Consider the following 23,116-nt stretch of genomic DNA (forward strand, 5'->3'; position numbering starts at 1 on the left):
TCTGTCGACGTGCCCTTGAGCAGGGCGTTGACCATGGATGCTTCTGTTGTGTTGCTCTAAATAGGAGATTGTTGGATGACTGGTGGTGTTGTTGTTCAGAGGCTTCACTGCAAGTATATTGTATGTTATGGATATTCAAATACATTTTTTTAAATGTATAAAAAAAACTGACCCCAGGTGTTTATAACAGCGATTAGCCATAACAGAGATTTATTGGCAACAATCTGTTTCTGCACTTTGCTAAAAGTGGCCCAGAATGAAGTCAAAAATTGTCCGATTTTCGGACAAAACCAACATCAAAATAGAAGTGCTAAGCAGCACTTGATTTAAAGTGTGCATAAATGCTCTGCACATCAAATTTGAGATCAGAATTCTAAGACCGACAGTATTAAATTCAAAACTTTTTTAGACATTATACTGTATGTGACCCACTGAAATAGTGTTGACCTAACACTTTCCAAAGTGTTCACAAACTGGGTGTTGCAAATTACAACTTAAATGAACACTTTATTTGAGTTGGGGGCGGGTTTATCATTGTATGTTGTAAAGCTTTATTTGCATATTTTCCAGCATGCCTTTCAAGTGAATGTGAAATATAATCACCCATGATTGTGTTTGTTAGTGACAAATATATTATTTTTGCATTCAATAACTTCTAGTCGTGAAGCCTTCACCAAGTCAATGCCTCAGTGATTATGTTTGAATTAAACTTAAACCCTTTATTACCATACAGTGTTGTCAGAACATGGTAACACACCTTTTCCACATGTTGTTGTGTTACCTGAATTTAAAATGGATTCAATTGCAATGTTATGTCACTGGCCTACACACAATACCCCATAATGTCAAAGTGGAATAATGTTTTTGAAACGTTTACAAATTAATAAAAAATGCAAAGCTGAAATGTCTTGAGTCAATTATTCAACCTCTGTTATGGCAAGCATAAATAAGTCCAGGAGAAAACATTTGCATAACAAGTCACTTGCATGGACTCTGTGTGTAATAATAGTGTTTAACCCCCTAGTTTCATAAGAAAAAAAGCCTCATCAAAATCTGTCAGTTTAAGCAAGATATATCAAGGTTTTTTGCATTTGATGCTTCCAAATCCATTGCATTTGCCAGGTGGCAAACCTAGAGCGATGTTTGTCAGACCATGAGACATCCCAAAAAACATCTGTAGCGTTCAAACGGTTGGACCTACAAAGTATTGTGACCACTCTGTGAAAAGAGAGACTCACGAACACGATAGCAATTTGCTTTAAAATACCCACAAGTGTCACAGGACTTGTCTGAAGGTAACCGGTACAGGTTTTAAAAAACGAACGAAAGTATGAAGGTAGTTTTGTGCCTACCCCCAAAATGGGTTAAATATTGTATGTGTAAAAAATTTTTATTTATTTTTAGGACAGATACTTCAAAACCTTGTTTCTTAAGTAAACATGTTTTACTGTCCTTTTTGACATTATGTCATTCAATGCATTTCTATGGGCTTTAGTAGTAAAGGCCTAAACTAATATTTTATCAAATTATTTGTAGAACCCTTTCTACAAAGTGTTCTATATGGAACCCAAAATGTTTCTACCTGGAACCAAAAAGGGCTCTACCTGGAACCAAAAAAGGTTTCTCCCTTGGGGACTGCCGAAAATCCCTTTGGAACCCTTTTTTGAGTGTGTAGAATCAACACTCACAACTCTTTTTACCTGAGCGCCAAGATTTTAACACTTACAAATTTGCTGTGTGGGGATTTGAACTTTTGGGGAACTGTCAGGGCTTGGACTCTACAAGGTGTCGAAAGTGTTCCACAGGGATGCTGGCCCATGTTGACTCTAATGCATCCCACAGTTGTGCCAAGTTGGCTGAATGTCCTTTGGGTGGTGGACCATTCATGAAACACACAGGAAACTGTTAAGCATGAAAAACCCAGCAGCATTTCAGTTCTTGACACATTCAAACCGGTGTGCCTAGCATAACTGACCATACCCATTCAAAGGCACATCAGTATTTTGTCTTGCCCATTCAACCTCTGAATAACACCCGTACACAATACATGTCTCAATTGTCTCAAGGCTTAAAAATCCTTCTTTAACCTGTCTCCTCCCCTTCATATACACTGAATGAAATGGAGGCTTTAACATGTGACATCAATAAGGGATCATAGCTTTCACCTTGATTCACCTGGTCAACCTATATCATGGAAAGCTAAGGTGGTCCTAATGTTTTTTTACACTCAGTGTATCTCCACACAGTCTATAAATAAGAGGAAACAGGCCTAATGAGCAGCATTTCATGGCATAAAAGAAAAACATGGTGAAGAGAGGAAAACAGGATGGTTATTCATAACCATTATTCATAACCATCACAGCAGTAAAGAACCCTGCTGGTGAAAATGGTTACACATATACCCCTCACCCCTGACAAAGAACCTATAGGGATTTTCTTTCAAAGAGTGTACTTATCTTAAATATACGGTTGAAGTCGAAAGTTTACATACACTTAGGTTGGAGTCATTAAAACTTGTTTTTCAACCACTTCACAAATTTCTTTTAAACAAACTATAGTTTTGGCAAGTCGCTTAAGACATCTACATTGTGACATAAGTCATTATTCCAACAATTGTTTACAGACAGATTACTTCACTTATAATTCACTGTATAACAATTCCAGTGGGTCAGAAGTTTACATACACTAAGTGGACTGTGCCTTTAAAAAGCTTGGAAAAGTCCAGAAAATGATGTCATGGCTTTAGAAGCTTCTGATAGGCTAATTGACATTGTTTGAGTCGATTGGAGGTGTACCTGTGGATGTATTTCATGGCCTACCTTCAAACTCAGTGCCACTTTGCTTGACATCATGGGACAATCAAAAGAAATCAGCCAAGACCTCAGAAAACAATTGTAGACCTCCACAAGTCTGGTTCATCCTTGGGAGCAATTTACCGCGTTCATCTGTACAAACAATAGTACGCAAGTATAAACACCATGGGACCACGCAGCCGTCATACCGCTTAGGAAGGAGACACGTTCTGTCTCCTAGAGAGGAACGTACTTTGGTGCAAAAAGTGCAAATCAATCCCAGAACAACAGCAAAGGACCTTGTACCCATTTCCTACAGCATCTTCACAAAGTATCTATATCCACAGTATAATGAGTCCTATATCAACATAACCATTCTGCCTCTGAATAAGGCAGTTAACCCACTGTTCCTACGCCATCATTGAAAATAAGAATTTGTTCTTAACTGACTTGCCTAGTTAAATAAAGGTAAAATTAAAAATACAATTTAAAAAAACCTGAAAGGCCGCTCAGCAAGGAAGAAGCCACTGATCCAAAACCGCCATAAAAAAAGCCAGACTACGGTTTGCAACTGCACATGGGGACAAAGATTGTACTTTTTGGAGAAATGTCCTCTGGTCTGATGAAACAAAAATAGAACTGTTTGGCCATAATGACCATCGTTATGTTTGGAGGAAAAAGGGGGAGGCTTGCAAGCCGAAGAACACCATCCCAACCGTGAAGCACGGGGGTGGCAGCATCATGTTGTGGGGGTGCTTTGCTGCAAGAGGGACTGGTGCACGACACAAAATAGATGGCATCACGAGGATGGAAAATTATATGGATATATTGAAGCAACATCTCAAGACATCAGTCAGGAAGTTAAAGCTTGGTCACAAATGGGTCTTCCAAATGGACAATGACCCCAAGCATACTGTACTTCCAATGTTGTGGCAAAATGGCTTAAGGACAACAAATCAAAGTCTTGGAGTGGCCATCACAACGCCCTGACCTCAATCCTATAAAAATTCTGTGGGCAGAACTGAAAAGGCGTGTGCGACCATGGAGGCCTATAAAGTTACACCAGTTACACCAGCTCTGTCAGGAGGAATGGGCGAAAATTAACCCACTTATTGTGGGAAGCTTGTGGAAGGCTACCCAAAACGTTTGACCCATGTTAAACAATTTAAAGGCAACGCTACTAAATATTAATTGAATGTAAACTTCTGACCCACTGGGAATGTGATGAAATAATAAAAGCTGAAATAAATCACTCCCTCTACTATTATTCTGACATTTCACATTCTTAAAATAAAGTGGTGATCCTAACTGACCTAAGACAGGGAATTTTTACTCGGAAAAACTGAGTTTAAAGGTTTTTGGCTAAGATGTATGTAAACATCTGACTTCAACCGTATTTAAACGTCAAGGTAGAATACAATAAGAAAGGCTGGTTCTTTAATCTCACCTTTTGAAGCTGCAGGCCGCTCTGAGGCCTGGGGCAAGATTTAGACATCTGCCCAGAGGAGTTGATTCCGCACTCCCTCAGGTTCCAGCTCTCAGAGAATTGCGTCTGTAGCTTTTCCCTGTGTCTCCTGCAGAGGGAGAGAGGCCATACCGAGTTTAATACAAAGCCCCACCTTCAGCTTTCATGATCCTCAGATACAGTATACCTACTGCACAGTATATTGCTCTGGGTTAGAGCTTTGTGTCCCTGGCTCTTGTACACTGATCCACTGTCTTTGAGCTGCATTCACGTCTTACAGGTGCCGTGTCACTGCTTGATGAGATTCTGTTGTCCAGATTATCCAGCTCTTTGTACGCACAGTCACAGGGTGCAAATCAAATGTGTGTAATCATTTCTATTGAACTGTTAACACTGCTTTAAACGTCACCCCTTTTGCTACATGGTGAATGTTGTCAATAACTATGGTAATTTTCATCCTGTTCATTCCACCCATGACAAGGCTCAATTATTTTGCAGCCATGTTAAATCATTTGTAATCAAGCAGCCAATGGATTATAGTGGTGGACGCTTTAAGGCAAACCCTTCAATGCCCTCCAAAGCCAGTAATGGCCGTTATACTATTGTTACATTGTAACAATTGCAGAGAGCCAAGGTAGTGGCGAAGGAAAGGTGCTCGGAGTGGATGTTTAATCAAAGTGATGTTGCATAAAACTTCTGTTAGTCACACAGGCATTTGTTTACACCGCACTGTGAAATTTGAATGCTGATTGGTTAAAACCGCATTCCAGCCAGTGTCTATTCCACAAGTTACAACCGGCTAAATCTATGACGTTAAAATGCTCTCCACTATAAAAAGCATCTAGACATTATCTTACATTTCCTTTAGACTAACATTTTGTTTTCAACAGCGGAGATTTGTAAAAACCTTGCTCTCTGTCTCTCTGACATTTGCAACATTGTTTCAATATTCAAATTATATCTCCAGCTGTCCCATAGTAAATAACGTGTTGGAAGTTGGGCAGACAGAGTTTCTCAGCTCAGCCAGGCATAATTTCTATGGATGTATGCAAATAAATGTCAATTGAAAAAAGGTAAAATGAAATGAAGTGCAGCTAGTTTTCAATTTGTCCAGTTTCAGTTTGAAATGATTGTGTTAGCTGTGTTTATTGACTAGCTCCTGCTCTGAACAACAGCACCTCATTAGCTCATTGTTATGGTTGTATCCAAGTAAAGTCACTAGAAAACAGCTTAAACAAATGCAAATGCAGCTACTTTTGTCAGGATTTGGCCAGGGTTGTTCCGGGTTTTGGTCACTAGATGCCCCCATTGTGCTTTTTGACCTTATGTTTTTTCCCTTGTTCCCCATTATTATTTGCACCTGTGCCTCATTTTCCCTGATTGTATTTAAACCCTTAGTTTCCCTCAGTTCTGTGCTCTGTGTTTGTATGTTAGCACCCAGCCCTAGTGTTCTGTGTATTCTTGTCGATTCCGGTGGATGCGCTTGTGGAATTCTGTTTTTGCTTTTGAGTATCTCTTGAGGCTTTTTTGTGCTATTCCTACCACCTTTTGGATTTGCCATTTTTGTATTGAAGGACTTCTCCTTTTTACTTTATTAAATACACCGTCTTAAGTACTGCTGTGTCTGCCTCATCTTCTGGGTTCTGCTGACTATTCGTGGCTCAGTTGGTTAAGTGACTGTTTCTCACTCCGGAGACCCAGGTTCGTAACCGGGTCCTGACAACTTTGCTGTTATTCTGGTGGACATGACTGTTAGCTGTAATTGGCTAGCTAGCAAGCAAAAGATAAGAACGCTGCCAGACAGTATGGTAATTGAACATTTAGAACGAATGACTTGGTCGCGTCCATAGAAACAGAACAAAGAGACTGAACGACTCTTGCAACCGAAACGATAGAACGAATGACCAGCAACCCTAGATTTGTAACCCTAGACTATATCTTGTGGAAAGATGAATTAGTATGAATAAATTCCTCAAAATAAAGTTTTTAATTAAAATGTCAATCATTATCATCATTTGAATATGTTGGTATCCCATTGATAAGATCCAACCTCATCCAAATTTCAGCAATGCCACTTTATGATAACTGAGTAGACAGCTTAAGCAGCTTAACAGTAACACTGCTGGATAGGCTACCACTAAAATGCTGTTGTGCATGTTGTTCGGAAGAAAATCACATGATGGGAGATTTTGGTGATAAAGTAGTGGCAGGTAGTGAGCGATGTGAATTGACAGAAAGAGACAGACACTGGTTTGAAACTTTTTGGGTTTCCAACTGCACTTGTGTTAGCAGCAGTTTACAAACTGCATAAAATAAAATATATAGAAAAACTCAGATATAATGCATCAGAATTTACCTATGGTTATTGTTGAGGATGAGTGAATCACTTTGATTAAACGTACATTTCAAAACAAAAGAATGCTCTCTTTTGTCATATTTCTAAGTATAGCATCAATGAACTGGAACCTAAGGCTGCAGTTACACAACACAACTTGCACACAATTTTAGTTATAGTTGCAGGTTGCATGTGACATAATCTCAAGCAAATTTTTCTGCTACATGAAGCAACTCAAGCACAAACAAAATTCCACGCAATAGCCAATCAAAGTGAAGCTGCTTCTGTCATATTGTTTGAGTATTCTAAACTAACCCCATGTCATCTGCTGCAGTACAGTGATTTCACAAATTATTTGTTTATCCAAACGTTTCGTTATTGTTATAGGATTGATTTAGACAAAATGCTGGCTGCACAGTTTAGCTAGCTAGAAAAAATGAAATTGCCAACCAATGTTCCCTCTCATTTTTTTCAGGACTGAGCAAATTTCAGGCCTGCTCCAATGCATTCTGCCTAGTACAACATCTCTTGCATAGTTCGTTTTGTATTGGTATGTTGCATTGAAAGTGTCTAATATTGTGCTGATTCGATCACAATTTCCACAGTAAAGGGAAACATTGATAGTGTTAACCAACTCTTTTCTGAGTGAAGATCACCTTGAGTCAAAATGCAAGCCGAGATCTACTGCTCAGATTTGTTTTTAACATGACTTAAAAATAATACCTCTCTAGTCATAGTTTTAAACGTTTTGGTTTCTCACAGTATCAACTTTGCTGTAGCTTTCTTTTATGCCTGCTACTTTACTGCAGACACGGTCATTTAACTTATTAAAAATTAAAAACTGAAATATTACATGTACTTAATTAAGTATTCAGACCCTTTACTCTGTACTTTGTTGAAGCATCTTTGGCAGCAATTACAGCCTCCAGTCTTCATGGGTGTGACTCTACAAGCTTGGCACAACTGTACTTGGGGGGGTTCTCCCATTCATCTCTGCAGATCCTCTCAAGCTCTGTCAGGTTGGATGGGGAGTGTTGCTGCACAGCTATTTTCAGGTCTCTACAGCGATGTTTGATCAGGATTAAGTCCGAGTTCTGGCTGGCCCACTGAAGGACATTCAGAGAATTGTCCTGAAGCCACTCCTGCATTGTCTTGGCTGTGTGCTTAGGCTTTTCCATGTGACAATTTGCCAAGAAACTGAAGATCTCGTACAACGCTGTGTACTACTCCCTTCACAGAACAGCGCAAACTGGCTCTAACCAGAATATAAAGAGGAGTGGGAGGCCCCGGTGCACAACTGAGCAAGAGGACAAGTACATTAGAGTGTCTAGTTTGAGAAACAGACGCCTTACAAGTCCTCAACAGGCAGCTTCATTAAATAGTACCCGCAAAACACCAGTCTCAACGTCAACAGTGAGGAGGCAACTCCGGGATGCTAGCCTTCTGACTTGGTTTTTGCTCTGACATGCGTTGTGAATTGTGGGACCTTATATAGACAGGTGTGTGCCTTTCCAAATCATGTCCAATCAATTGAATTTACCACAGGTGGACTCCAATCAAGTGGGAGAAACATCTCAAGGATGACCAATGGAAACAGGATGCCCCTGAGCTCAATTTCGAGTCTCATAGCAAGGGGTCTGCATACTTATATAAATAAGGTATTTCTGTTTTACATTTTTATACTTACAGTGGGGCAAAAAAACGTATTTAGTCAGCCACCAATTGTGCAAGTTCTCCCACTTAAAAAGATGAGAGAGGCCTGTAATTTTCATCATAGGTACACTTAAACTATGACAGACAAAATGAGAAAAAAAAAATCCAGAAAATCACATTGTAAGATTTTTAATGAATTTATTTGCAAATTATGGTGGAAAATACCTACTTTGTCTGTCATAGTGTACCTGTGATGAAAATTACAGGCCTCTCTCATCTTTTTAAGTGGGAGAACTTGCACAATTGGTGGCTGACTAAATATGTTTTTTTGCCCCACTGTATGTGTATGCAACCAATACAATTTCATGTGATTTGATTGTTTCCTCTCTGTCTTGGTCTTCGCCTGTGTCCACATACTCCCTTGAGTTTTGTGAACTTCATTCTGACGTTGCAGTACATGGTTATGAAATGCTGTTCATAGTGTGCCGTCTTTCCCAAAAGTATGTGGTGTGGCAGTGTCCACACTCTTTCATGGGCCAAGCCCTGGGTTTGAGAACGTTTGCCTTTCGATTTGACATGATAGCTACAGATTTTTTTCTTCAGCCAATCGTCAAAAAAGAATATGTGAGGCAGATATATTTTATGTAGAATTACCAATACCTGCTTTGAGAGATAATTGCAGATCTGTGCAACTAGAGCCAAAGATGGTGGATGTCTTAGACGTCTTACACAATCATTTCACAATTGAAACTAGATGGTAACTTTACAACTAAAGTTGTGGGGCTTGCATTAGTTCTTGAAAAGTATTTTTGTGGTAATGGAAAGAAGTTTAAAAAGTTTGACTTTACAATATAAAGCAAATGAGTTACAAATAGCCAAAGTTAAATTTAGTAAAACAATTGGTCTCATTACTTTGATAGATTACTATATTCGTAATTCTTCTTTATTTTGTATCCCTTTCGGGAAATTTGTCTTGCTTCTCAACAAACCACAGCACAGCATCATCACATAAGTGCATAAATACACAAATCAAACATAAAAATCAACTGTATTACATTGGATTGTGGGGCAGTTAGATCACAAAAATGCTGTCACACCCTGACCTTAGAGAGCCTTTTTTATTCTCTATTTGGTTAGATCAGGGTGTGGGCAAATCTATGCTTCTATTTGTTTGTTGGCCTAGTATGGTTCCCAATCAGAGGCAGCTGTTTATCGTTGTCTCTGATTGGGGATCATACTTAGGCAGCCCTTTTTCCCACCTTAGATTGTGAGATCTTGTTATTGTATTGTATTGTTGCTGTTTAGCACTACTGAGCTTTACGTTAGTTTGTATTTGTTGCTTGGTGTATATGAATAAAGGAATTATGCACACCTACAACGCTGCACCGTGGTCCGATCCTTCAAACAACGAGCACAACAGAAGATCCCACCACAAACGGACCAAGCAGCGTGGTCAGGAGGAGAGGACACGAGGAAACCCGAGAGGCAGCCCCAAAATATTTTTTGGGGGAGACAGGTGACGTGAGCATCCGTGCTGAGCGGTGAGTCCGAGACCGAGGAGGAATTCTTGGACCATTTGAGCGAGGAGCGGTTGGCAGTGGAGAGGGACGAAAGAGTTTGGAGGGGTTGGAGTCTGGAGCAAAACAGTCACTTTGAGGAGTGTGTGACCCTTCAGTCACCGTGCTTTGCTGTTACACGTACTGTGTCTCCGGTACACATCCACAGCCCAGTGCATGCTGTGTCAGCGCCGGGCTAGGGTGAGGATCCAACCAGGGCGGGTTGTGCCAGCTCTGCGCTCCAGACTTCCGGTGCGTCTCCACGGCCCAGTGTATCCTGCGCCGGCTCTATGCACTGTGTCGCCAGTGCGCCTTCACAGCCCAGTGCGTCCTGTGCCAGCGCCCCGCACTTGCCGGGCTAAAGTGAGCATCCAGCCAAGACGGGTTGTGCCAGCTCAGCGCTCCAGACCTCCGGTGCGTCTCCACGGCCCAGTATATCCTGTGCCAGCTCCACGCACCCGGTCTCCTGTGCGTCTCCCCAGCCTGGTAAGCCCTCTGCCAGCTCTACGCACGAAGCCTCCAGTGATGATCCACAGTCAGAAACCTCCAGTGAGGATCCACAGTCAGGAGCTTCCAGCGACGGTCCCCAGTCCGGAGCCTGCAGCGACCGTCCCCAGTCTGGAGCCTGCAGCGACGGTCCCCAGTCTGGAGCCTGCAGCGACGGTCCCCAGTCCGGAGCCTGCAGCGATGGTCCCCAGTCTGGAGCCTCCAGAGATGGTTCCCAGTCCGGAGTCCGCGAAGACAATCTACGGTCCTGAGTCCACGATGACGATCTACGGTACGGAGTCCGTGACAACTATCTACGGTCCGGAGTCTGTGACAACAATCTACGGTCCGGAATTCTATTTCTTTGTTGGCCAAGTATGGTTCCCAATCAGAGGCAGCTGTCTATCGTTGTCTCTGATGGCAGCCCTTTTTGTGGGATCTTGTTTTTGTATTGTTGCTGTTTAGCGCTACAGTGCTCTATGTTCGTTTGTATTTGTTATTTTTCTTGGTGTTCATTAATAAAGGAATGATGTACGCCTACCACATTGCACCTTGGTCCGATCCTTCAAACAACGAGCGTAACGAGGACAAAGTGATCTTCTGTCAGAAGATGGGAATAAAAGGCAGGATCATGTAGGCAGGATCATGTGGACAACACTTAGGAAAGCAAAGCAACTCAATCATTCATGTTGTGGGTTTAAATTGATGCACAATGTACTTTAGTAAAACGTTCAGTGTAAATTAAGTTTGATTGTAGTTGAATGATGATATAATGATTGGGATGTTTAGGCTATTATTTTGGGAGAGAAATATGATGGTGCATCTAGTGATGACAAAAAGTATTTTTGTGGTAGTTGAAGAACTATGTAGAATAGGTTCATATATAGACCTATTGATAGCTCGTTGTAGTTATATATAATAAATCAACTCTTTAGGCTAACAGTGATCATTGAAAAGTATATTTCCTGAAGAAAACGTGGAGTGCTTGCAAGCTTGAAATGTTATCGTAGTGATAGTACCTGCAGTAGTAATGGTGGTGACTGGTTGTTGTTGAAAGTAGCTAGATTAAAATATTGATTGATTGGTTGGTTGATAGGATAGCCTGAACATGTGAAAGTTGGTTTGGAGTGTCACGCCCTGACCTGAGAGAGCCTTTTTATCTCTATATTTTGGTTTGGTCAGGGTGTGATTTGGGTGGCATTCTATGTTTTGTTTTCTATGTTTCTTTATTTCTATGTTTTGGCCGGGTATGGTTCTCAATCAGAGACAGCTGTCTATCGTTGTCTCTGATTGGGAATCATACTTAGGTAGCCCTTTTTCCCTCCTTCAGTGTGGGTAGTGACTTTGTTAGAGGCATCATAGCCTAAGTTAAGCTTCACGGCCGTGTCTTTGTTTTGTTGGCGATATTTAACAAATAAAAACAGAAATGTACGCTTACCATGCTGCACCTTGGTCCGCTTCTTACGACGCCCATGACAGAACTACCCACCACCAAGGGACCAAGCAGCATGGCCAGGAGGAGCAGGGATCCTGAGCCCGGGAGAGGAGAGAATGGAGGACATCTTGGACATGGGAGTCCGGGGCCTGCAACGAGGCTGCCCAGTCCGGAGCCCGCAACGTGGGTCCCCAGTCAGGGGCCCGCAGCGAGGGTCCCCAGTCCAGGGCCCGCAGCGAGGGTGCCCAGTCCGGGGCCCGCAGCGAGGGTGCCCAGTCCCTGTCCCGCAACGAGGGTCCTCAGTCCGTGTCCCGCAACGAGGGTCCCCAGTCAGGGGCCCGCAGCGAGGGTGCCTAGTCCGGGGCCCGCAACGAGGGTCCCCAGTCTGGGGTTGGCAGTGAGGGTCCCCACACCAGAGGCGCTACCAAAGTGGGGTGAGCCACAGGTGGAGCAGGGTCTACATCCTGCACCAGAGCCGCCACCGCGGATAGATGCCCACCCGGACCCTCACCTATAGGTTCAGGTTTTGCGGCCAGAGTCCGCACCTTTGGGGGGGCGGCGGGGTACTGTCACGCCCTGACCTGAGAGAGCCTTTTTATGTCTCTATTTTGGTTAGGTCAGGGTGTGATTTGGGTGGGCATTCTATGTTTTGTTTTCTATGTTTCTTTATTTCTATGTTTTGGCCGGGTATGGTTCTCAATCAGGGACAGCTGTCTATCGTTGTCTCTGATTGGGAATCATACTTAGGAAGCCATTTTTCCCTCCTTCAATGTGGGTAGTTGACTTTGTTAGAGGCATCATAGCCTAAGTTATACTTCACTGTTGTTTCTTTGTTTTGTTGGCAACATTTAACAAATTAAAACAGAAATGTACGCTCACCACGCTGCACCTTGGTCCGCTTCTTACAACGCCTGTGACATGGTGTCTCTAGCTTGAACGGTTCAAGAGGAACAATTATTGTCGTGGGTATTATATGCTTATATATGCACATTTGAGTAGTTATAATTAAAATGGTTGATGGTCAGTAAATGTGTTGTTGTTGTCAGGAGTTGTGTGGCTGTGGTCAGTAATTTAATGGTTCAGTAATTGTATTGGTCTGTAGTGTTGTGGTTACTAGCTATGGTCAGCAGTTGTGTGGTTGTGGTTAGCAGTTGTGTGCTTGTGGTCAGTAGTTGTGTGCAGTAGCTGTCAATAGTTGTGGCCAATAGTTATGTGGTCAGTAGTTGTATGTTTGTGGTCACTAACTGTGGTCTGTAATGAATCTTCTAGCTTCTGACATGACTTAATGCAAAAGACAGCACTTGATGAGTTACTTAAACAGCTCTATCTATTGATTGGTTGAAGCTATTCCTAATTCTTTCAGTTTTGAAAGTAGAGTAAGATTACATACGCTCCAAGTTTTTGTCTGACTTGTTGGGGGAGTTTGGCAGTCGTTTGGAAATAGTTTGTGGGAAATGTGTTATTGCAGTTACTGAAACAGCTGTATCGTTATATACGTAGCAGTTAGTTCCGCTAACAGAATTGAATAGCAGAGAAGTAGATGATGATGTCATACTCTCTCACTGTTTGTCTAACTTGTTGGTGAAGTGGTAAAAATGTCTGCTTTTTATAAAAAGTTAGAGAGTGTAGTTAATGTGGTTACTAAAACAGTTGTAACTTTTTTATCAGAATAATACATTTCGTTCCAAGGTTAGATTTGAAAAGCAGAAAAGTAGAGGAAGATTTCATATGCGCTAACTTTTTGTATAGGTTGTTAACAAAGTGGTCAAAGTAGACAATTTGTGTAAAAAGTTGCATTGTTGCAGTTACAGTGAATGGAATGTTGGAAGTGATGTCACAATGGGCAGATTTAGAATGTTGAGAAAAAAGGATAAATAAAATAACTGAAAGTATAAAAGGTATCAAAAAGTTACAGTTGGGCTGGCCAGTCTACATATTTTAAAGTTTGATCTGCGTTTCTAGCTTAAATGCTGTAAGAGGAGTTGCGTTCTTAATAATAATAAAAGTCAGAAATATGTTGAAGATTTAAGTCAGGGCTTTTGCTTTGCCAAGCTCCACAACAAGAAGTACGTCAAAGATGTACAATGGGGACTTTTGCTTTGAAAGCCCCACTAAAAATAGTCAGTTCCAGTAAATACCAATGTGATAGCAGCTGGGTCTACTTTTAAATGAACCAGAAAAAAAGGAGCCAGTGAAATGTCTCACGTCCTGTTTCATCTCTGCTAGAGCTACCATATTGAGTCATTGGGAGTGACACACTAGTTCACAGACGAGACATTATATTGACCAGATACTCTGGGGGCCACTCTAACAATTATAATAAATGTCTTTAAAACTGGAAGGCAGTCAGGAGGAGGCAAGATGAGGTGGTACCATTCTAGCCAATGAGAGGGCAGATACGAGTGTGAACAACACGCACAACAGTTTCCACTAGTTACCACAGCAACAAAGTCTAAATTGGCTATATCTAAATAAATAAAATGAAAGTTAGGGTTAGGTGTAAGTTTAGCAGTGTGGTTAATGTTATGGTTAGGTTTAATATCACATTTTAACTTCTTATGGCTGGGGGCAGTATTGAGTAGCTTGGATGAATAAGGTGCCCAAAGTAAACTGCCTGCTACTCAGTCCCAGTTGCTAATATATGCATATTATTCATATATTTGGATAGAAAACACTCTGAAGTTTCTAAAACTGTTTGAGTTATGTCTGTAATTGTCTGTAATGTCTGTAATTATGAGTATAACAGAACTCATATGGCAGGCAAAAACCTGAGAAACAAATCCAACCAGGAATTGGGAAATCTGAGGTTGGTCGTTTTTCAACTCATACCCTATTGAAGAAACAGTGGGATATTGGTCATGTTGCACTTCCTAAGGCTTCCACTAGATGTCAACAGTCTTTAGAACCTTGTTTGATGCTTCTACTGTGAAGTGGGGGCAAATGAGAGGGGAATGAGTCAGAGGTCTGCCAGAATGCCTTGATCTCGTGACACTTGTTCACGTGAGAGCGAGCTCTGTTCCATCGAAATTCTACAGACAAAGGAATTTTCCGGTTGGAATATTATTAAAGATTTATGTTAAAACATCCTAAAGATTGATTCTTTTGACATGTTTCTATGGACTGTAACGGAACTTTTGGACTTTTCTTCTGCTCGTGCGTCATGAAGTTGGATTACTGGGCTGAACGGGCTAACAACAAGGAGGAATTTGGACATAAATGATGGACATTATCGAACAAAACAAACATTTATTGTTGAACTGGGATTCCTGGCAGTGCATTCTGATGAAGATCATCAAAGGTAAATGAATATTTATATTATTTCTGACTTCTGTTGACTGCACAATATGGCGGATATCTTTATGGCTTGTTTGGTCTCTGAGTGCCGTACTCAGATTATTGCATGGTTTGCTTTTTCCTTAAAGGTTTTTTGAAATCTGACACAGCGGTTGTATTAAGGAGAAGTGTATCTAAAGTTCCATCATAACACTTGCCAATGTAAAATTAGATTTTTTTATATAAATATGCATTTTAGCGAACAAAACATACATGTATTGTGTAACATGAAGTCCTATGAGTGTCATCTGATGACGATCATCAAAGGTTAGTGATTCATTTTATCTATATTTCTGCTTTTTGTGACTCCTCTCTTTGGCTGGAAAAATAGCTGTGTTTTTCTGTGACTTTGTGGTGACCTAACATAATAGTTTGTGGTGCTTTCGCTGTAAAGCCTTTTTGAAGTCAGACACTGTGGCTGGATTATTGAGAATTTTATCTTTAAAATGGTGTTAAATACTTGTATGCTTGAGGAATTTTAATTATGAGATTTTTGTTGTTTTGAATTTGGTGCCCTGCACTTTCACTGGCTGTTGGCGAGGTGGGACGCAACCATCCCACATATCCCAGAGAGGTTAAGAAGGAAAGAAATTTCACAAATTATGTTTTAACAAGGAACACCTGTTAATTGAAATGCATTCCAGGTGACTAACTCATGATGCTGGTTGAGAGAATGCCAAGAGTGTGCAAAGCTGTCGTCAAGGCAAAGGATGGCTACTTTGAAGAATCTCAAATACAAAATATATTTTTAGTTGTCTAACACTTTTTTGGTTACTACATGATTCCATATGTGTTATCTCTATATGTGTTGTCCGGGGTGGCAGGTAGCCTCGTTGTTAGAGCGTTGGACTAGTAACCGTAAGGTTGCATCAAATCCCTGAGCTGACAAGGTAAAACTCTGTTCTGCCCCTGAACAAAGCAGTTAACCCGCTGTTCCTAGGCTGTAATTGAAAATAAGAACTTGTTCTTAACTGACTTGCCTAGTTAAATAACGGTTTAAAACAATCTCAAGTGTTGTTAACACCCCATGGTTCCCACTGGTTGGTGGAGAAACCAGCTTTTGAGTGTTCATAGATAAAACACCTAAGTTCTTCTGACTGGCATGGAAGTGGGTAGAGCCTTCAGAGGTGTACTAGGGTATTTGGTGCAGTGTGATTAAATGAGAGATCGGACAAATGGTGTCCTATCCTAACCTGTTGTAGACAGGTATGAGTATGAGAATGACATCTTCACAGTCAGAAAAGGGAAATTAAATAAATAATAGGAAATAGATGCAAAGATAAAAAATAAAAAAATAGATTTTCACTCTTCTCACTAATGGCAAATCACTGAATATTGTTTTAATATTTAGCTACCTGTTTTTTGTTGTTATGAATAAGTGTCATAATTTATTCCCCATTGGCATAAGCCACTTATGCCTTCTTGCAATGCAAATACATAAACCACAAGAAATTGTATATATGCATGGTCTAAAGCAGTGATCCTTGAATACCCCGAACAGTACATATTTTTTATTGTAACTGAACAAGCACAACTGATTCAACTAATCATCAATCCCTCAATGAGTTGAATGAGGTGTGTTTGTCGAGGGCTACAACAAAACTGTACACTGTTGAGGGTACTCCAGGACCAGGTTTGGGAAACACTGGTCTAAAGGACGAGGATAAGCACATTCTCAATTCAAGTTCAGTTTTTTTTTAAATCTCCACTTTTGCGTGAAATGGAGCAACCATTTTTTGTTGCGTACGCAAAATGTACAAATAAGGTCCCAGGGCTGCACCTCTACCTTCCTATGCTAATGCAGACCGCTGCTCCCCAGACAAAAGCACTGGATCTCAGTGCTTGAGGCGTCACTTCAGACACCCTGGTTCAAGTCCAGGCTGTATCACAACCAGTTGTGATTGGAAGTCCCATAGGGCGGCGCACAATTGGCCCAGCGTCGTTCTGGTTTGGCCGGTGTAGGCCGTCATTGTAAATAAGAATTTGTTCTTAACTGACTTGCCTAGTTAAGTAGGTTATTTAAAAGGTTAAATAAATAAAATAAAAGGCTGGTTCATGCTTTTGTATTTTACAGTTTAGGTCCAATGATGATACAATTGTCCCTCTGTTGTTTGGTGGCATTCTTAGCTACCTGGTGTGACAATCACTCACTTGTTGCGGCAATAGAGAGCCATGCACGCCACCCCGAGAAAACTGATTCCTGAGGCGATGCTGCAGATGGACATCACCTGTCTCTGGTAAGTCTCACGGCTCTCTGTGGAGACACAGGCAAAACATATGGTGTTAAAGCCACATTCTGTATATTCATGTAGAGTACCATGAACTGGAGTTAGTAACACACACAATAGTAATTGTAGGTATTGTGGCTCTCTGTAGAGACACACTCGATATGCATGTAGAGTACCATCAGAGTGAGCCACCAACAAAAATTATAAATCCTTGATAGTAACACACACAATAGTAATGGTCGGTCTCGTGACACAGACAAGAAGCATTTTAAAGCCACACTGTAAGATGTGCATTAACTGCCTTCAGAAAGTATTCATACTACTTGACTTATTCCACATTTTGTTGTTTTCAGGCTGAATTCAAAATGATTAAAAAGTATCATTTTTCTCCCACATCTACATACAATACCCATGATAACAAAGTGAAAACATGTTTTTAGAAGTGTTTGCAAATTTATTGAAAATGAAATACAGAAATATCACATTTTTAAGTATTCACACCCCTGAGTCAATATGTGTTAGGATGGACTCCAGAGTGGCGCAGTGGTCTAAGACACTGCTTCTCAGTGCAAGAGGAAGTACTTGGTTCAAATCTAGGCTGCATCACATCTGGCTGTGATTGGGAGTCCCATAGGGCGGTGCACAATTGGCCCAGTGTTGTCTGGGTTTGGCCTGGCGTAGGCTGCCATTGTAAATAGAATATGTTCTTAACTGACTTGCCTAGTTAAATAAAAATATTCACCTTTAGCAGTGATTACAGCTGTGAATCTTTCTGTGTAAGTCTCTAAGAAGCTTTGCACATTATTCCTTAACGAAATCTTCAAGCTCTGTCAAGTTCTGGGACACTGTAAAGACCATGGAGATGAAGAATACCTCCTCCCAGCTGCCCACTGCACTGAAGATAGGAAACACTGTCACCACTGATAAATCCACCATAATTGTGATTTTCAATAAGCAGTTTTCTACGGCTGGCCATGCTTTCCACCTGGCTACTCCTACCCCGGTCAACAGCACTGCACCCCCCACAGCAACTCGCCCAATCCTTCCCCATTTCTCCTTCTCAAAATCCAGTGAGCTGATGTACTTAACGAGCTGCAAAATCTGAACCCCTACAAATCAGCCGGGCTAGACAATCTGGACCCTTTCTTTCTAAAATTATCTGCCGAAATTGTTGCCACCCCTATTACTAGCCTGTTCAACCTCTCTTTCGTGTCGTCTGAGATTCCCAAAGATTGGAAAGCAGCTGCGGTCATCCCACTCTTCAAAGAAAGGGGCACTCTTGACCCAAACTGCTACAGACCTATATCTATCCTACCCTGCCTTTCTAAGGTCTTCGAAAGCCAAGTCGACAAACAGATTACCGACCATTTCGAATCTCACCATACTTTCTCTGCTATGCAATCTGGTTTCAGAGCTGGTCATGGGTGCACCTCAGCCACGCTCAAGGTCCTTAAATGATATCTTAACCGCCATCGATTAGAAACATTACTGTGCAGCCGTATTCATTGATCTGGCCAAGGCTTTCGACTCTGTCAATCACCACATCCTCATTGGCAGACTTGACAGCCTTGGTTTCTCAAATGATTGCCTCGTTTGTCAAATCAGAGGGTCTGCTGTCCAGACCTCTGGCAGTCTCTATGGGGGTGCCACAGGGTTCAATTCTTGGACCGACTCTCTTCTCTGTATACATCAATGATGTCGCTCTTGCTGCTGGTGAGTCTCTGATCCACCTCTACGCAGACGATACCATTCTGTATACTTCTGTCCCTTCTTTGGACACTGTGTTAACAACCCTCCAGGCAAGCTTCAATGCCATACAACTCTCCTTCTGTGGTCTCCAATTTCTCTTAAATACAAGTAAAACTAAATGCATGCTCTTCAACCGATCGCTGTCTGCACCTACTCGCCTGTCCAACATCACTACTCTGGATGGCTCTGACTTAGAATACGTGGACAACCTCAAATACCTAGGTACACACACAAACATCTCCAATCCAAAGTTAAATCTAGAATTGGCTTCCTATTTCGCAACAAAGCATCCTTCACTCATGCTGCCAAACATACCCTTGTAAAACTGACCATCCTACCAATCCTCGACTTCGGCGATGTCATTTACAAAATAGCCTCCAATACCCTACTCAACAAATTGGATGCAGTCTATCACAGTGCATTCCGTTTTGTCACCAAAGCCCCATATACTGCCCACCATTGCGACCTGTACGCTCTTGTTGGCTGGCCCTCGCTTCATACTCGTCGCCAAACCCACTGGCTCCATGTCATCTACAAGACCCTGCTAGGTAAAGTCCCCCTTTCTCAGCTCGCTGGTCACCATAGCATCTCCCACCTGTAGCACACGCTCCAGCAGGTATATCTCTCTCGTCACCCCCAAAATCAATTCTTTCTTTGGCCGCCTCTCCTTCCAGTTCTCTGCTGCCATTGACTCGAACAAACTACAAAAATCTCTGAAACAGGAAACACTTATCTCCCTCACTAGCTTTAAGCACCTGTAAGCACCTGTACATAGCCCACCTATAATTTAGCCCAAACAACTACCTCTCTCCCTACTGTATTTATTTTAATTATTTTCCTCCTTTGCACGCCATTATTTTTATTTCTACTTTGCACATTCTTCCACTTCAAATCTACCATTCAAGTATTTTACTTGCTATATTGTATTTACTTTGCCACCATGGCCTTTTTTTGCCTTTACCTCCCTTATCTCACTTCATTTGCTCACATCGTATATAGACTTGTTTATACTGTATTATTGACTGTATGTTTGTTTTACTCCATGTGTAACTCTGTCGTTGTATGTGTCGAACTGCTTTGCTTTATCGTGGCCAGGTGCTTGAAATGTACTGCTTGAAATGTACTGCTCGACTGAGGAACCATACAGATAATTGTATGTGTGGGGTACAGAGAAATCATCTTAAACACTATTATTGCACACAGAGTGAGTCCATGCAACTTTATTTGTGACTTGTTAAACAAATGTTTACTCCTGAACTTATTTAGGCTTGCCATGACAAGGAGTTGAACACTTATTGAATCAAGACATTTCAACTTTTCATTTTTAATTCATTTGTAAAAATTTCAGAAAACATAATTCAACTTTGACATTGTGTGGTATTGTGTGTAGGCCAGTGACAAATCTACATTTAAATCAAATTTTAATTCAAAATGTTGCAGTCATGGGGTATAAAAACTTTCTGAAGGCAGCGTCCCACTGGCCACAGATGTCTATTCCACGTTGGTTCATCGTAATTTCATTGAAAAGACGTAGAAACAATGCCGATTCAACCAGTGTGGGATAATATCAAAGATGTGCCACTAACAAAAACAATGGAGTAAAATATAAATGCAACCCTAAGTATTACTGAACCAAAGTGATTTGCCATCTGCTTTGGGGCTCAACATCCAACAGGAGGGAGGACACTCACAAATATGTGGAGCACTCACAAATGTGAGTCAACTCACAAATGCAATGCATGTCACAAATGTAAGATGCAGTTCACAAATGTAATCTGTCAAGTGACAAATGTCATATTCACAAAAACATTTTTTGACCACTGTTGTGTTTGCAATGTAGAAAAGATCTTTGCAAAATATGCAGTGTAAACCAGAAATCTATCTTGCATTTATTTGCTCATCACCATTTGTTTTTGTTGATGATGACTCTTTTGTTTTGGATGATGACATAGAGTATGTTTGTGAAACTACAACTACATATTTACTGACTGTGATTTTTATTTGAATGTTGCGTTTTGTATTTGTTAACCTCTTTTGTTTGTGACTTGCTACTTACTGTATATATTTTCAAAATGTTGATAGTTATTTCTGTGGAGATGTTCAAGTTTTCCAGAATTCAGTCAAGCTCACATTTGGAGAGATTTGCTTCTCTGCCGCCACAAAACGTGCATAATAGTGCCTGCACGAGCCACCCAGACAGCAGATGAAACTGAGGGGTATTTCTGTCTGTAATAAAGCCCTTTTGTGGGGTAAAACTTATTCTGATTGGCTGGGCCTGGCTCCACCATGGGTGGGCCTGGCTCCCAAGTGGGTGGGCCTACTTGGGAGCCAGGCCCATGGCTGGGCACCTGCCCAGTCATGTGAAATCCATAGATTAGGGCCTAATTGATTTTTTTCGATTGACCGATGTTCTTATATGAACTGTAACTCAGTAGAATTGTTGACATTGTTGCATAGATTTGTATCCAAATGGCGACATATTTGTGCCAATATTCTAAAATTCACATAAAAACAACATGCACATTTTTCCACCAAAGACGTGTAGTGCTCATTTTCTTTTCATGGTTAAATTCCCATGTACCAAGTAAAAAAATACTACTTACATGGATTTCCATTTAATTTTGCAGCACTACTGCTGGTTTTCTCACAAGAAAATGTTTTGTGTCTTGTGTGAATTTAAGTATGCTCTCGCTCTCGCTCTCTCTCGCTCTGGCCTGATGACTCCTTGCTGTCCCCAGTCCACATGGTTGTGCTACCGCTCCAGTTTCAACTGTTCTGCCTGTGGCTATGGAACCCTGACCTGTTCACCGGACGTACTACCTGTCCCAGACCTGCTGTTTTCAACTCTCTAGAGACAGCAGCAACGGTAGAGATACTCTGAATGATCGGCTATGAAAAGCCAACTGACATTTACTCCTGAAGTGCTGCCCTTTTGCACCCTCTACAACCACTCTGATTATTATTATTTAACCCTGCTGGTCATTTATGAACATTTGAACATTTTGGCCATGTTCTGTTATAATCTCCACCCGGAACAGCCAGAAGAGGACTTGCCACACCTCATAGCCTGGTTCCTCTCTAGGTTTCTTCCTAGGTACTGGCCTTTCTAGGGAGTTTTTCCTAGCCACCGTGGTTCTACACCTGCATTGCTTGCTGTTTGGGGTTTTAGGCTGGGTTTCTGTACAGCACTTTGTGACATCAGCTGATCTGATCTTCATCAAAGTCACAACAATATACAAACATAGTGTGCTTAAACCAACAAAACACAAATTATTGTATTTTCCTTGTCTATATTGAATACATCATGAAACATTCACAGTGTAGGTTAGAAAAAGTATGTGAACCCCTAGGCTAATGATTTCTCCAGAAGCTATTTTCTCCTGACCATTGTGCAGGTCTGATCCACAACCACAGAAAACGTTGGGTTGAGGTTATTGCTGCCAAGGGAGGGTCAACCAGTTATTAAATCCAAGTGTTCACATACTTTCCCCACCCCACACTGTGAATGTTTACACGGTGTGTTCAATAAAGACATGAAAACGTATAAATGTTTGTGTTATTGGTTTAAGCAAACTGTGTTTGTCTATTGTTGTGACCTAGATGAAGATCAGATAAATGTTTGTGACCAATTTATGCACAAATCCAGGTATTTCCAAAGGGTTCACATACTTTTCCTTGCCACTGTATATATCAAGTTTTGTGCAGATTGGTCATTCTGTGCCAAAAGTCACTTTTTATAGGTTTTTCACAAAATTCTAAATGGCGGAAAATGTTCCTTGTGAGTAAAATGACCTACAGTTGAAGTCGGAAGTTTACATACACCTTAGCCAAAGTTTTTCACAATTCCTGACATTAAATCCTAGTAAAAAGTCATTGTCTTAGGTCAGTTGGGATCACCACTTTATTTTAAGAATGTGAAATGTCAGAATAATAGTAAAGAGAACGATTTATTTCAGCTTTTAATTTCTTTCATCACATTCCCAGTGGGTCAGAAGTTTACATACACTCAATAAGTATTTGGTAGCATTGCCTTTAAATTGTTTAACTTGGGTCAAATGTTTTGGGCAGCCTTCCACAAACTTCC

At 41.1% G+C, this 23,116-nt stretch overlaps 1 protein-coding gene across 1 annotated transcript in view; it reads right to left on the minus strand.

The window, feature by feature from the left end:
- LOC135559382 (pro-neuregulin-3, membrane-bound isoform-like) overlaps positions 1-23,116 on the minus strand; it is a 200,410-nt gene that overhangs the window by 23,953 nt on the left and 153,341 nt on the right. The window contains exons 5-6 of the mRNA XM_064993541.1: positions 17,207-17,309; positions 4,240-4,366 (exon numbers count right to left, since the gene is read on the minus strand). Coding sequence (XP_064849613.1) covers positions 4,240-4,366; positions 17,207-17,309 — 230 coding nt within the window. The remainder of the gene's footprint in view (positions 1-4,239; positions 4,367-17,206; positions 17,310-23,116) is intronic.

The sequence above is a fragment of the Oncorhynchus masou genome, chromosome 18 (genome assembly GCF_036934945.1).
Source record: "Oncorhynchus masou masou isolate Uvic2021 chromosome 18, UVic_Omas_1.1, whole genome shotgun sequence".
Classification (NCBI taxonomy): domain Eukaryota; kingdom Metazoa; phylum Chordata; class Actinopteri; order Salmoniformes; family Salmonidae; genus Oncorhynchus; species Oncorhynchus masou.